The sequence below is a fragment of the Amia ocellicauda genome, chromosome 22 (genome assembly GCF_036373705.1).
Source record: "Amia ocellicauda isolate fAmiCal2 chromosome 22, fAmiCal2.hap1, whole genome shotgun sequence".
Taxonomy (NCBI): domain Eukaryota; kingdom Metazoa; phylum Chordata; class Actinopteri; order Amiiformes; family Amiidae; genus Amia; species Amia ocellicauda.
The window spans coordinates 11,813,978-11,828,716 of NC_089871.1; the positions used below are offsets into that span (position 1 = coordinate 11,813,978).

Genomic DNA, 14,739 nt, shown 5'->3' on the forward strand with positions numbered 1-14,739 from the left:
TTCCCTCCCACACACATTAATTCCAAATAATTTGCATTACCTTAATTATAGTTTCCACAGTTTTTTTGTGTGTTTTTTGTGTTTATTTTGTACTTTTAGTCCAATGGCAGCCCTGGTACTTCTGTCTCAGGGGAGGGATCTCTTCCTTCCTATAAATCGATGTGAGCTGTCGTGAGAGGCAGTGAGAGCTGTGGGATGCTTGTGAAGGAGACCTTGCAGTGGTTATTGGCAGATGATGCATCGGAAGAGCCCAGACTCTCTTCCCTGTGACCCCTCACAGGATCAGGATCTCATCGTAGCCGCCCATGTGCTTCAGCTGCTCCGCCTGGATTGAGTGCCGGCGCTGCATCGCTCCCCGCCGGCCTCCAACAGCCTTGGAGCTGCAGAGCAGGGGCCGGGGGGAGGGGCAGGGCAGCGGCATCTGGGGCGGGGCGGGGGAGTAGAGCAGAGACGGGCCGGCCGGGAGCGGAGGGAGGAAGGGTCGGGCAGACGACGGCTCCATCGCCTGCCAGTCGGATGACTCCAGGGAGGAGGACCTCCAGTTGGGTGAGGAGGAGGCGTGGCCCTTCCAGCCTGGGCTGAGCTGGCTGATCTGGCAGTGGGAATCGGGGGGACAGGGGTCCAGCACCAGGGAAGGCAGGCGCAGGGGGTCGCCACTGGGCTGGACGGTTGGCAGCGTGTTCCTGCGGTCCGGCAGCAGGGTCTTGGTGGATGGCGGCAGCTTCTCGAAGGAGGGTTTCCTGGACACCTGCCTACCGCCTGCTCCCAGAGGCTGGGCTCGTTCTGCGGCAGTGGAGTCAAGGAGTTGACAAACCGAGGCCCTCCTGGACACTGCCAGGCCTTCAAGATCGGCGGACAAATCTCCTCCTTCTCCTGGGTCTCCCTCTTCCTCCTCCTGCCTGCTCCCCCGTCTTAGGCTCTCCTCATAGGCGCTGCGGAGGTGGGACAGGTTGCGGATGGCCAGCCAGGGCTCAGAGCGCAGGCGGCGGCCATGGGGCGGGTTCCAGTCCGGGGGCAGCAGCTCATTCTCCACCGAGCCCCTCTTGCTGGCGCCCCGGAAGCTGAAGATGTTGTCCCCCTCAGAGCCGGGCGAACCGGGGGAGCTGGTCTTGAGCTCGATCTCGGAGGGGGACATGCAGGACACGGGGGAGGAGCAGCGGCCGCCCTCACATCCCCCCTCATAGTCCGGCGAGGGCGGTGCGTTCAGGTAGCGCTTGGTGACGGGGTGGCCCGAGGAGCCCAGGCGGCTGGCGATGATGAGGATGTCGCGGCCGCGTTGCCTGCAGCCGTCCAGCAGCACCTGCAGAGTGGTTGGCTCCCTGGCATTGACCGCGTACACCAGCGCCGACGCCCCCCCGTAGTCCTCCAGGCCGGGGTCGGCCCCGTGCTCCAGCAGCAGGGCAGACACCTCCGGCCCGGCCTTCTCCATGCAGGCGTACATCAGTGCCGTGCGGCCCGCCTTGTCCTGGGCGTTGGGGTCGGCCGCATGCTCCAGCAGGAACCTCAGCAGCTTCAGCCGCTCGGGCAGGGGCCGTGTCCCTCTGCAGGCCGCCGCCAGGGCCGTCTCCCCCCGCTGGTTGCGCTCGTTCACCTGGGCACCACCCTCCACCAGCAGACGCACCAGCCGCAGCCTCCCCAGCTGGGCCGCCTGGATCAGCGGGCTCCCATCTGACAGGTACTCCCGGGGCTCCCCCATTCACACAGCTGGTAATGGGACACACACAGAGAAACACACACACCCTAGCTACTACCACAACAAAACACCTCGCAGGCCTAGCAGTGATATTGTGATTGTATGATTGTGAGTGTTGGGGGGTCTGTCCGTGTGGGGCAGGACACTCCTTCAGCTACTTCCTCCTAAGAAGACCTCTGTGCTGCTTTAGGCTTCTTCCTCAGCTCTCAGCAGATCTGTTAAATGACAATAAATGAAACGGTCACAGTGAGACGCACAGCTGTGAGAAGTGCTCTGGGGCAGGCAGGTGAGTACTGACTTTACACTGACCAACAGAAGAGTGGGAAAATATCATTTCCAGGCAGTTTTTGTTTTGTTTTTTTGTTTTCATAAATTTTGTATGTTATTGAAAATGTTTGGTAGGCTGAAGGGATGAGATATTAATTTGCTCATGTAGTCGTCACGGGGCACAAGTTTCCCCGGTTAAAATGTCAACCGCATCTGGTTTGAGGGGTTAAAATGTCAACTGCGGTGGCTACAAAGACAGTTCAGATGGAGAGAGTGGCTTTACCCCGCCTCCCAGCAGCGCTTTGAACGATCTTTGTAGCTGAGAGGCCCCCGGCTGAGATGAGAGCACCTGCCCAGAGGGGCGCTGGAGGCAGGGGGTGCGGGGGTGGGGGCGGGCAAAGGTGCGGTGCGGTCACTCGATATAGAATCACTCAGCTTCGGTTTGGTTATCCGCTCCCCCGAGTCTTCCTCAGTGCAGAAGATCTGTTTTATGTTACACGTTATGGCTGTTTGTCTTGTCAGCCCTACAGGGATTAGGGATTAACAAAGAGAGGCCAGAGCAAAGCTGGACACACTCGCACTGACACACTGACAGTGAAGTAGCAATCACGCACACGGAGACATTACTGGACGCAAACACCCCCTGGCACATGAGGGACAGAGATCTGTGGCTGTCGATCTGTCCCTCCCTGCCTTAAACAGAACCCCAGTGCATATGCATACAAACACACAAAACATTCGCATTCCTCTCCCCTCTTCCAAGGTCAAGCGGTTTGATCACGGCACTCCTGGGGTCAGAGGTCATTAAGCTCTGATCGCTCAACATTCCAGAACAGGAATGTGTTCTGTCAGGATCTTGACTTTTGTGCCGGCTGCCATTTCAAGGATATATTTATATATATTTTCATGTATTATTATTTTAAAATCTATTTTTTGATATAGACGCAGAGACGTTTGTTTATGCAGCTTACAAAAGGAAGCTCAAAACCGATATGCCTGCTTACACAAGAATAACAAAAATGATAACCGTACCGATTGTTCCTCCGCCCTATAATGTCGCTTGTACTTATACTTTTTTTATTCTTTGATAAGACCTTTGTCTTGGTGAGTGGAAGTACCCTTGGATAGTTTAGTCATTGCTGGTGATAATTCAGCCAGCCTCCCTGCAGCTCTCACACGCACTGAACCTGAGACAGCGGGTTGGCATTGCTGGTGTCTCGGCACCCTGCAGCACACGGCACAACGCTGGCTAATCAGACTAAAGCCGGCCTTCTTACCTGCCGAACACGACCTCTTGGAACATCTTCCCATCCAGCTGTGTTCTTTATTTAGATATTCCAGAACTCCATAGAATCCAGCTCGCTTCTGCCCAACAAATTCGCCAGGTGTTCCCAAAATATGCCCCTCTATCTCTGCAGGTGTTTCCTTTTCATGGGATTTATGTTGCCCTTTCCCTTCCCTTCATTGTCCTTTCCCAACAAACAAATACTACAACTCTAATGGAAACAGATAGATGCTCAGAGAGTGAGCTCTTGGCTGCTCTACACTGAATCAAGGTTCTGCCAGAGTGGGGAGTGTTCCACTGGAGCAGAGCTGACCTGAACTGGAGCCCCCCCCCGCCCTGCCTCCACAGCCGCTGTGTCCGATACCTCCCTGTCTGATTGATGCGCCCACGGACGAGAGGCTGAGCCAACCAGCGCAGGATCAGTGCCAGGAGATGCAGGTAGATAAGCAGCTAGTGTGTGTGTGTGTGTGTAGCTGCCTGCCTGCCTGCCTTGTTAGCCAATATCAGATGCCGTCAATTCCCAGTCTGAAGACCCAGTGCTCACTTGTGTTGCTTGTTTTGTGGGTTGTTATTTTCCACTGAATAACAGATGGCTGGAGTCAAGATGGACCATTTGTGTTACAACTTGTCACAAAGGGTTGAATGCCCATGTGTTTTATTGGCAATAGTATAATAATAATAATAATAATAATAATAATAATAATAATAATAATAGGTATTGTAAAAACTTAAGTTTCAGACAGATTGTAGCCATTGACCCTAACGCTCTGCCACAAGGATGGACAGGCTACTGAAATGTAGGCAAATAGATCCAAACAGAGTGATAGACATAAAGATAGACAATAGCACAAGTATATATGGGTAAAGTACACAAACTGTGTACTTAGATCGCTGCTTAGATAACTGTATAGTAAGTCCTGTTGTGAAATGAGATTATAATTAGTGCAGTTGTAGTTGTGGGCTGTGTGTGGTATTGTTGGTTCTCTGCCCCTTTTTAGCAGCGACTGTTTTGAAGGCTTGAGGCCCGCTCTCCCCAGTTCGACCCTCACAGGGCCCTGACGTGCCATCTGCGCTCGCGCTCCTGCAGCAGGACTGGAGATCAGGTAAGGGGATCTCAGCATGTTTACTTATTCATTCGGTGCCTGCCACCGGTCTTCACACCTGTGTTCGCCAGCTTTATTTATGTGTTTCCGCCGGGGCGGGGCTGCTGCCGATTAACTTCCAGCCTGACCTAGAAAAGCCGTTCAAATGATAATGAGCAGAGCAGTCAGCCCGTGCCCTTTATAAAAACCATTTAAAAACATGTAGGGTAAAATGTCACCAAATCAAGTGTGATCTTCCTGCAGAAGCTAGAAAAAGCCATACATTATCATGGTTTAGTTTAGGGTCAGATAGATAAATATAAAATTAGTAGAAAGTGCTCTCCTAATTATATATTTTATGATTTCATATTATATACACTGATCAGTCATAACATTATGACCACTGACAGGTGAAGTGAATAACACTGATAATCTCGTTATCATGGCACCTGTCAGTGGGTGGGATATATTGGGCAGCAAGTGAACATTTTGTCCTCAAAGTTGACGTGTTAGAAGCAGGAAAAATGGGCAGCGTAAGGATCTGAGCGACTCTGACAAGGGCCACATTGTGATGGCTAGACGACTGGGTCAGAGCATCTCCAAAACTGCAGCTCTTGTGGGGTGTTCCTGGTCTGCAGTGGTCAGTACCTATCAAAAGTGGTCCAAGGAAGGAAAAGCAGTGAACCGGCGACAGGGTCATGGGTGGCCAAGGCTCATTGATGCACGTGGGGAGTGAAGGCTGGCCCGTGTGGTCCGATCCAACAGACGAGCTACTGTAGCTCAAATTGCTGAGAAAGTTAATGCTGGTTCTGATAGAAAGTGTCAGAACACACAGTGCATCGCAGTTTGTTGCGTATGGGGCTGCGTAGCTGCAGACCAGTCAGAGTGCCCACGCTGACCCCTGTCCACTGCCAAAAGCGCCTACAATGGGCACGTGAGCATCAGAACTGGACCACGGAGCAATGGAAGAAGGTGGCCTGGTCTGATGAATCACGAGTTCAAGGTGTTGACTTGGCCTCCAAATTCCCCAGATCTCAATCCAATCGAGCATCTGTGGGATGTGCTGGACAAACAAGTCCGATCCATGGAGGCCCCACCTCGCAACTTACAGGACTTGAAGTATCTGCTGCTAACGTCTTGGTGCCAGATACCACAGCACACCTTCAGAGGTCTAGTGGAGTCCATGCCTCGACGGTCAGGGCTGTTTTGGGACCTACACAATATTAGGCAGGTGGTCATAATGTTAAGGCTGATCGGTGTATATCTGTTAAAGCTCTGCCCTGATGCTTGTGAGGTTTGCCAGTCCAGGCAAGAAATTCACCTTCCTTCTGGTGTGAAGATGCAAAGCCCAGACTGGCAAACCTCACAGACAGACACGAGGCCAGACGGATGGACAGCTTTCATCTTATTGTCAGATGCCACTTTCTACAGATTTGATTTTGAGCTATATGTATTTGTTAAAGCTGTTCACAAGAGAGTGTATTTCACACCAGGGACTGCGCTCCCACCAGTTAAGTGCCCAGGTTAAATCCCCTGAATGTGCAGGGACAGTTTATTGATCAACACAATAAGGCACAATATGACCAATCACTGTTCAATAGTGAATCTGATGTACAATTTTTCTAATCACGGATTTAAAATGGCCACCAAGTCCGGTTTTGTATTTGTGCATTGGTTTGTGATGCTTCATTACTGTTGTCCCTTCAGAGGTCACAGGGCAAGACTGTGTGTTGGTACTAGTGTGGGGTAATTGTGTTATAGTGACTGTTGTTCTGTGTGCGGCACTCCCTCACCCCGGCTGTAGGAGGGCTGGGCCGATGCTCTCCACAGTAACCATAGCAAGGCGATTACGTGAAGGGGGGACAGGAAGATTAAGTGAAAGTATGTAAAGAGAGATGGGAGACAATACATTTAGAGATTGGTTTCCATTTTATTTGTCCTACAGCCTCATCATACAAAACATCAAGTTATGTTAAAAAAATAGGCCAAACTGGAAAAACAAAATATCATCCCTTGTACTATGGTCCACCAGGAGGACAGATTAACAGACAGTCTTTTGTCACAGTAAATCCAGTGTGGGATTCTCGAGTAAAAGACTTTAGTAGCTTAGAAAAATTCCTGAAGCATATTCTATTTGTTAAAAATGCTCATTACAAAATAATAGCTTACATTCTGCTCCCTATCTATCTAGATCTCTCTCTCGAACTCAGCTGGCTGTCTGGGTCTCCATCAATATTAATCCTTGAACATGTAAAGTAGATTATGAGATTAAGGGACTAGAGTTGTTGCTCACAGTCTTACAAATCCTTTTTCTGTGGTTGTAAAAAGTCAGCAGTAATGCGGCAGTGAGGAGAGATTTCAGTTAAAACCACATTTAGGCAGACAGACTGAGCCTCTCTCTCTCCAGTGATAACAGCCCAGAGCAGCACCTGGACCAGAGAGGGAGAGAGCATTAAACGAGCCCCTATTTCGGTACATCCTCAAATACAGAAAGAAAAAAGACAGTATGTTCTGGTAATGACACTGAAAAAAAAAAAAAAATCTAAAATGGAAAATAACTTCTAACCACCGTACTTTTTTTTTTTTTTAAGCCTAAATGTGAGAAAATCAGGACCAGACAATAACAATCCATGACAGCCTTCTCTTTGCTGTTGTTCCAGAAGACGTGGGGAACCCAGCGGAGCACCCAGTCGGGAGAGCAGCAGCCCGGGGGCTCAGTGCAGCGGTGTGCTTCAGTGTGCTACACCGGGCGGGGGGGACTCTGGGGCTCTAGTGTTCGTGGAGGCCGTTGGATGTGCCGTTGATGATCAGGGGAGTGTAGTAGCCATTGCTAAGGGCAGCTGTGGCCTTGGCGGTTGCGACAGGGATGCTGGCAGGCAGGCAGCTCCTCTGCATCTTGTACTCCAGCTGCATGTGGTTCTGAGGGGGCAGGCCGAGGCAGGCCCTGTGGGGGAGAGAGAGAGAGTTATGCATGTGCTGCAACAGATTCATGTATTAATTCACTGAAAACTGTCCAATATCTGCCCTATAGACTTCTACAGCCATCTCTGGTCCTCTTGTACTTGTGAACAATAGGTGTGTGCTGTGATCTAATACAATTTAACCGATTCATTCATGAAGGCAGGGGTGGCGGGGCAGCTGACCTCAGGGTGTTTTCGATGCAGGCACGCTGCCGGAAGAAGGCGTTGACCACTGGCGCCCCCTGGGGGACGAGGGGGGCCTTGCACAGGTAGCTGAGCAGCGACAGCACGCAGTGGAAGCTCTGGAAGTCTGGGTCGCTGTCCGTGCGAAAGGTGATGCGCTGGCAGAGCTCGGTCAAGATCACCAGGTCCAGGATGATGGGGCTGGCCAGCAGAGAGTCCTGGGCCAGCAGAGAGGGGGACAGTTTTAAGAACATGTAAGTTAACACTATTCATTTAACAATCCTCGCTTTTGAGCTTGTATATTTTTCTGTTTGTATACACATTTTGTTGGGTTGATTTTCTCCGTTTGGTATTCAAACAAACAAAAACAAAGTGACCTCTCTCTCACCTCACAGGTGTTGTGCAGGGCGATTGTGTTGGTGCCACCCATCATGATCTCGGAGGTGTACTCGTCCATGGCACGCTTGCTGTCGCCCACGTAGGGCACGTACTTGATCACCACCTGCAGGGAGGAAAGACACACATTGGCTCGCTATCAAAACCAAGGCTCCCCCAGGACCCCAGGCCTCAAGCCCCTTCCCACTTGGACTACTACAGGTACCTCCCAGAGGAGCTGACCAATCAGAGAAGCACGTTCCAAAAAGTAGCAGAAAAAAATAAAAAACAGCAGCACTCCACACAGGCATTCAGAAACTATTCTCTCTCTCCTGTGTATTAAATAATATAAATACTCACACAGTGGTCCGGTTTCTCGCCCTCTCTGTACAGCACCGGGTTGGACCGCACCATGTCGTCCACCACGTTGCTCTTGGAGATCTCCTTAGAGCGGAACTGCTGCGGGGAGGACAGGTTCATGCCGTCGTTGTTGCCCAGGTGGTTGTAGCTCACGATGGCGGTGGGCTGTGCGGAGGGACAGACGGTCAGTCAGTGGGAACAGTCAATTGAATACACTGCAATTTGAGGTATGGCAACAGAGGAATTCAGCTCAATCGCTGTACCAGAGGCAGGTGCATAACAGAACAGCACCAAGAAAACTACAAACAAAGAAAGACAAAGCAGCCCTGTGTCTCAGTGTCTCTGTTCTGGCAGCCAGGCTGGTCCTCTGCGAATCCTCTGGCAGCGCTGGCTGTTTTGGCCGGGGGATTAACAGAAGGAGGCGAGGGCTGACATCGTTCCCAGGGCAGGCAGCCAGAGTGGACTCGCTGCCACGCACCCTGAGACAGCGCCACCTCTAAGCCCAGCTCAGGATGGAGGGCCGGCCAGCTGGAACCCGTTGAGAGGTTGTAAAAATATCCCAAAGAAAGAAGCTTCTAGAATCCTTGCTCAGCTGATTTTCGGCATGTGCATTCCACCCTATCCTCCTCCCTGCCCCTTTCCCTCTCTCCATCTCTCTCTCCCCTCCTTCACACTAGTCATGACTGAATCATTTTATTCTTTTACACACACACACACACACACGGCTTGTCTTGAGATGTGCTGCTCTACCCCCTTCCAATGCCGGGATGTCCTGGGTTCTCCTACTCTGCCCCTTCCCACCCCCGCAACCGGCCCCAACCCCACCCGCTCACCTTGATCCCGGCGCTAACCAGGAAGTCGACCAGCACGGACTTGATCTTGGTCTGCCCGGACTTGAAGTCATCTCCACTGATGAAGACCCGGCGCTGCTGGGCCAGCTCCACCGCCCCAGGGACGAAGGTGTTCTGCGGGGAGCCGTTGATGTAGGCACATCCCTCCAGGATACTGGCCACCGCAAACAGGGTGGAGGGAGAGACATGTCTTCCCACCTGTAGGGGGGGAAAAAACAACATGGGTCAGGGTTGGGATTTGGAGAACAAATTGGAGGAGGAAGGGTCACAGCACATGTGCTTGAAGTGCCTGGATACTGGGATTAAACTGGCGCAAGTCAGGGAGGGGTCCCGTAATGGCTCAGGCTGGTCTGGAGACCCCACTGCCCTCTAACCCTCACTGATGCAACGATGTCCAGCAAGTGTCTGGGTTTTGGAGCAGAATGGTGGTTAAATGTTTTTGGGCTGAGGTAGGGCATTCAAATGGACACCAGTGAACACGGTGAAGGTGACTTCATTGTTTTAAATTTGGAAATTTTCCACTGTGAGAAATGCATCCATGGAATCAGTGTAATCTTAAAGATGTCATTCCTGTAAGTCTGGTCCCACAGGTTTTGCCCTCGCACTACCCAGCAACACACAGCTATTTGTTACAACACTTTGACAGTTGACTGTAGGGGCTGATGGGGCAACAGCCAATCCAAAAGAAAGACCACCACCAAAAAAAAAAAAATCAGGCTGGTGTGAGCGTGAGGTGTGTGGTTTAGGCCAGATCTTAGTGGAAGATTTAAAATGAGTCATACAGGGCCTGAGGGAACCCAGCCTGACAGCAGGAGTCAGGTGTTAGCATCACGGCAGCATGGACTTTAAACTGACACCTAGACGCCAAGCAGGAAGAACTAGGCCACGGGACCTATTATAATAGGAAACACACCAGCTCACAGACTGGGAAGACTGGGAGACTTACAATAACCTGCAGGGCTGACTGAGACCCAACAGGACGAGCCAGAGTGAGGGGTGAGAGACCAGCTCAGGAGGTCTGTCTTATGTTGGGAAGTTTCTGTCTCTTCATCTCCTTTATGCCCCCCCCCCCCCCCCTCTCTCACCTGGATGGTCTTCAGCAGGTTCTGCGCGGTGTCATTCACGCCAGGGATGATGTCACAGAAGCACTCTGTGTTGGCGGTCCACAGCACGACCACCTTGTCCACACCACTCTTCTGTTTGAAGTCCCGGATGTCAGAGCGGAGCTGCTCCACCTACAAGAGAGAGACAGACAGACAGATGAGGGGAAGCCAGGCAACTGGGCTGTAATGCATTCCTGTACAAATTACACTGCAAATATATTTGGCAAAGCTTTAAACCTTGCATTCTCTCACTTTATCGGGGGGGAGGGGGCTGGGATAAGGGTGGGGGGCACCACACTTACACACTGAGGACTCGTCCGGCATCCAGACGGAGTGGCTCACTAAACAGACAGCTGTGCCGACTAGGACGGTTGAGGGTTGAAATACCCATCATTGCCCATGATTGGACAGTGCCAGGTGTGTGCGGCAAAGTACCTGCTCAGCTATTGTTCCCTTCAGGATGTTGTCGGCTCTCGCCTCCTGATTGGCTGCGATGAACTCTGGGATGTAGATGGAGGGTCGGGGCTTGAACTGTGCCATGTGGGGGCGCAGCTGCTCCTGCAGGGGCCAGTCCAGCACCTGGGCCCGCTCCATTGCACTGGCCAGGTCCAGAGAGGAGATGTCCCAGCCTGGGGGCAGAACACACAGCACTGTGAGAATCAGGCCCTTCCCCCCACACACCCTCCTCTGCTGCAGCACTTGTCTCTGCTGCTTTACAGTTTCCCCCAGAACCATATCAGTTAATAAGTGACACTTCAGGCCCTGTATGAGAAACACTGCTCTGCTCAGGGAGCTGACAAACAAACACTGGCCTGTTCTATCTCTTCCACTACAATCATCTATTACTGGGAGTGGCCCATCGCTTCCACTGCAATAGAATGGACGGCCTGACATTTGGCACACTTCCTTACCATCGAAGATGATGTCATTAGGGTGCACCATGGGCAGCAGGTTCCGGAAGGGGACGAAGACCTCCCCGCCAGGCCCAGTGCCTAGACTCACCGTGGAGGCCTGCAGCAGCGAGCCGTAGTAGTTGGCTTTCTGAGAGACAGAAAAAAAGGAAGGAGAAGGGGAGGCATTAATAGAAATGCACAAGAGAAGGGAGAGCCCTACACTCACTCTCACGTCAGCTTGGCAGTGCTGCAAGTGGAAATACAAGAACAGCCCACATGAACCGTTCATTAACAGCAGAAAAAAAAAAAATCTGTTGTACTAAAGTATTCAAGCAGGACTTCCTGTTCTCCCTGGTATCAGACTGGATTTCCTGCCAGTGTTGAAAATAAGTAATTTCTCCCATTCTGCCAGCCTCTTATTATGAATTTTATTTGATCAATTGGAACGGTGTGTAAAGCTGGAGTTACCTTCAGCCCAGTCTTGGTTTGCCAGTTCAGCCCCAGCTTGTTGGCCAGCACTGCTGCCGTCACAGTGGTGCCGTTGTTGCCCCCCCAGCCCACCAGCATCACGCCCAGCTTGGGCACCTTGCGCTCCGTACAGAACGTGAAGTGTGTGGTGTGTGGAGTGACCTGCAGAGAAGGAACGCAGGGCATTAAGCATCAGAAAGCACAAATTAAACAGAGAGATGAGGGAAAAGGATAGGAGGGTTCAGGACAGGGAGAGGAGAAGATCACAGGTGACTGGGAACCATGGTGAACCCTGGTCATTCAAAAAGAGAAGAGGAAATACAGGGGATTTCAACAAGGTGTGCCTGCTTGGCTCTGCAGTTTGGTTTGTGGGGCACTATCAGACGGCTGTGTTAATAATGAAGTAACTACTTCACCACCACGCCACTCCTCTCCTGGGACAGAGCATGTGAGGGTGATGCTGCAGCAGATTTGCTTGTATTTGCATTATAGGCCCTGAAGCCACCTGACACTCCTGCAGTACCCAGCAGTCAGCTTCCTGTTTACCTCAAGCGAACACCCCCAGGTTCACTAAGAGCTATGGGAAGTTTTTGCTCAGTCCCACCCAATTACGTAACAGGCGTTGTGCAGGTGAACACTGCCTGCAACATCAATGGAAAAACATGACATGGAGAAATGACATGGACTTCTTCAGCTCCCTCTTAAGCTCTTAGTCAGTGCAAATCTTGCCTGCTTTATTATGAGTCAGCTACACAACGCCATGCACCAGGTGCCCATCCCACCTCCATGCATGGCATTGTGTAGCTGACTCATTACAAAGCCTCAGGCTCTGTAAATATTCCCACTGTTACTACAGAATTATTCATACATTAAACCCCAGAGGAACAGCCCCACGGAGCACCATCACCCTCTCTCTCCTCAGAAGTGCCGTACCCAAACAGGTCGGATGGTGTTTACCTTGTAGACGCCATTCTCCTGGGAGACGGCTGTGCTGTGGTAGGCATACCGGGACTCGATGAACTTCTCGGTGTATTTCACGTTGGGACTGTTTATTCTGATCGTTTCTGCCATTTTGTGAGAACCTGCAGCACATAAATAAATACATACATGAATAGACAGATAACTAAATTAAATCAACAAACAAATCAGAGGCACAGATGAATAATGCAGCTGCCTGCACCTCACTGCTGTTCTCATTCTTGTGCCTGGCTGGCATAGCCCCTTTTGAACAGTTAACGTCAATGTTATGCGTCCTGTTACCCATTCATCAATTAATCGCTAATAAAATTAATGCAATTATGAAAAAGCAACCCTGAGCCTCGTTTCCCGTTATGCACAACAGCAGGGTTTAAATTTACCCCAGTTAATAATGACCGCCTCGCCTCTCTGCCTGTACAGCTTACTGGCTGACAGCCGTGACAGCTGGGTATCAGAGGGCACTTCTGTAGCCAATCGCAGTACAGCGAGCGTTAGCGGGAAGGTTCTAGAATGCGCTGTGGAACGCGCTGCTGCTGCGTTCTAGAAGGTTCCTAAATCCGAAGCGCTCAGTATCTGTGGATGAATGCAACAATTATAGTCTATAGTCATCTAAACGACGACCCTCTTCTCTCGGTGCTGGGCGCACGCGTGGAGATGTGGCATCTATACATTAATGTACGTGTGTTTACAGGACGCTCCCTCTGTCGTGCATCTCAACTGGTAAAACTCCCGTCGTGCATCACTCTGTTAAAAGAACGGGACCAAATGAGTGCAACTGCTTTTGGTCACTAACCACAACGCACAGCAATATATTGAATTGTACATATAGGTTGTATGTTAGATACATTGTATATGCAACATTGCCCACCAGCTCTCACTTCACGCGTTTCAAAGTTTAACAGTGACATCTACGCAAGCTAGAACACGGACTGCATTGCTCAGAAACGCCTAGACAAATATGTACATGCATGCATAGTCACTTTTAAAAATACAAATGCACGGTCCTAAGATCACACTAGTGTCGGTCATCCAGACCAGTCTGCGCATGAGCCGGGCCCAGGAATGAATGGAGGTCTGGCGAGAATCAGCAACCCACCCCCAGCGAGTCCGCACAACCGAGCACGTCAATCTCCAGCTGAAAACGGTCACCACTGCAGCACCGGGACACTTTCCCACTGAGCGGAAGTTACTGCCGTTTGCAAGCGCCGTACTGTACGCGTGCGCCATGACGCACTCCGAACGAACCCGAATAAACCCGAATTAACCCGACGACACAACACGCAACCTACCTTTCACTGCGCGGCTAGGCGTCCTGATGAAGGACAACACTACTGATCAATGGGCAGGTCTCGTTAGTTCTAATAACGCTATGCATACAGTCAGTATGTTCTCCTGCGTGTCTCCTATTGACGGATGCTCTGCTACTTTCTGGTGACGTTGGTGAGGCGGCGGCGGATGAACGGCTCGCCGGTACTCAGCGCTGTGGCGGCACAGCTGATCCGCTGCGCATATAACGAAGCGTCTCCGCCCAGAGGGAGGGCGCAGCGCAAGTGACGCGGATCATTGTGCTGGTTTCCTTCTGTGTTCTTCCATGAGCTTCTGACACACCCTGTTTTTCCTGCGCATGGGGTGACACTGTTGAGCCGTCACGGTGTCCCTCGCTCCTGACTGCCTGTGGAAATTCCCCACCGAGCCGCGCTGAATGTTCCAGACGCAGACGCAGACGCAGACGCAGACGCACACGGCCCCAAATAAGACTACTACCAGACACACCGTGCTGTTACTGAACTACATACTGCAACATCGCCACTCAAACAGAGCAGACTGACACTGACCTGCCTGCTGGGGCCATCAGTTATGATAATACTAACACTGACACACAGTTATACTAACTTACATACTATCAAGTGAATGAACATACATGCGCTTATAGTGACCTATGTAACTTTCACATACGGTCATCTTAAGCCAGGTGCAGCTGACAGCAGGGTGTGGGGTGGAGCCAGGGGGGCAGGGAGCAGTGACCACCACCCACCAATCATGTTGTGCTTAAATCTTCAACTGGGGATTTCAAAGAAAATAAAAAATGAAAACAAATCATTAAAACCCAAAACAAAGGGAACCATCTGGCCCTTCTCCTAGGTCTGAATGTGCTCTGAGAGAAGGAGAGTATGGCAGATTCTCGAACCCTGCCTCTTCATTCTGCTGTGCTTCTCCAGCTCCTGCATTACATAACCACAG

General features: G+C 51.1%; 2 protein-coding genes across 3 annotated transcripts; both read right to left on the minus strand.

Moving 5' to 3' along the window:
- Window positions 1-274: 274 nt before the first annotated feature.
- Window positions 275-3,534, minus strand: LOC136718541 (ankyrin repeat domain-containing protein 34C). Its single transcript, XM_066696291.1, has 2 exons — window positions 3,238-3,534; window positions 275-1,908 (listed from the first exon to the last, which is right to left on the minus strand). Exon 2 carries the CDS (start codon window positions 1,694-1,696, stop codon window positions 275-277), a length of 1,422 nt encoding a protein of 473 aa, XP_066552388.1. The 5' UTR covers window positions 1,697-1,908; window positions 3,238-3,534.
- A 2,703-nt stretch (window positions 3,535-6,237) lies between these two features.
- LOC136718206 (inositol-3-phosphate synthase 1-A) lies at window positions 6,238-14,012 on the minus strand. Of its 2 annotated transcripts, none has more exons than XM_066695854.1 (11): window positions 13,788-14,012; window positions 12,478-12,602; window positions 11,521-11,682; window positions 11,071-11,200; window positions 10,595-10,788; window positions 10,142-10,291; window positions 9,039-9,254; window positions 8,206-8,370; window positions 7,859-7,972; window positions 7,471-7,688; window positions 6,238-7,271 (listed from the first exon to the last, which is right to left on the minus strand). In XM_066695854.1, exons 2-11 carry the CDS (start codon window positions 12,589-12,591, stop codon window positions 7,097-7,099), a joined length of 1,638 nt encoding a protein of 545 aa, XP_066551951.1. In that variant the 5' UTR covers window positions 12,592-12,602; window positions 13,788-14,012; the 3' UTR covers window positions 6,238-7,096. The 2 variants fall into 2 exon arrangements, with proteins under 2 accessions (XP_066551951.1, XP_066551952.1); XM_066695855.1 differs by lacking the exon at window positions 13,788-14,012 and adding an exon at window positions 13,595-13,689.
- Window positions 14,013-14,739: the final 727 nt, after the last annotated feature.

Excerpts from the sequence above, each read along its gene's own strand:
- LOC136718541 (XM_066696291.1), bottom strand. The coding sequence starts at position 1,696 with ATGGGGGAGCCCCGGGAGTACCTGTCAGATGGGAGCCCGCTGATCCAG.
- LOC136718206 (XM_066695854.1), bottom strand. The coding sequence starts at position 12,591 with ATGGCAGAAACGATCAGAATAAACAGTCCCAACGTGAAATACACCGAG. Across the intron at positions 10,789-11,070 it reads TAATGACATCATCTTCGATG|GCTGGGACATCTCCTCTCTG; the intron begins GTAAGGAAGTGT and ends TTCTGCCCCCAG. Across the intron at positions 7,689-7,858 it reads CCCTGCACAACACCTGTGAG|GACTCTCTGCTGGCCAGCCC; the intron begins GTGAGAGAGAGG and ends CTGCTGGCCCAG.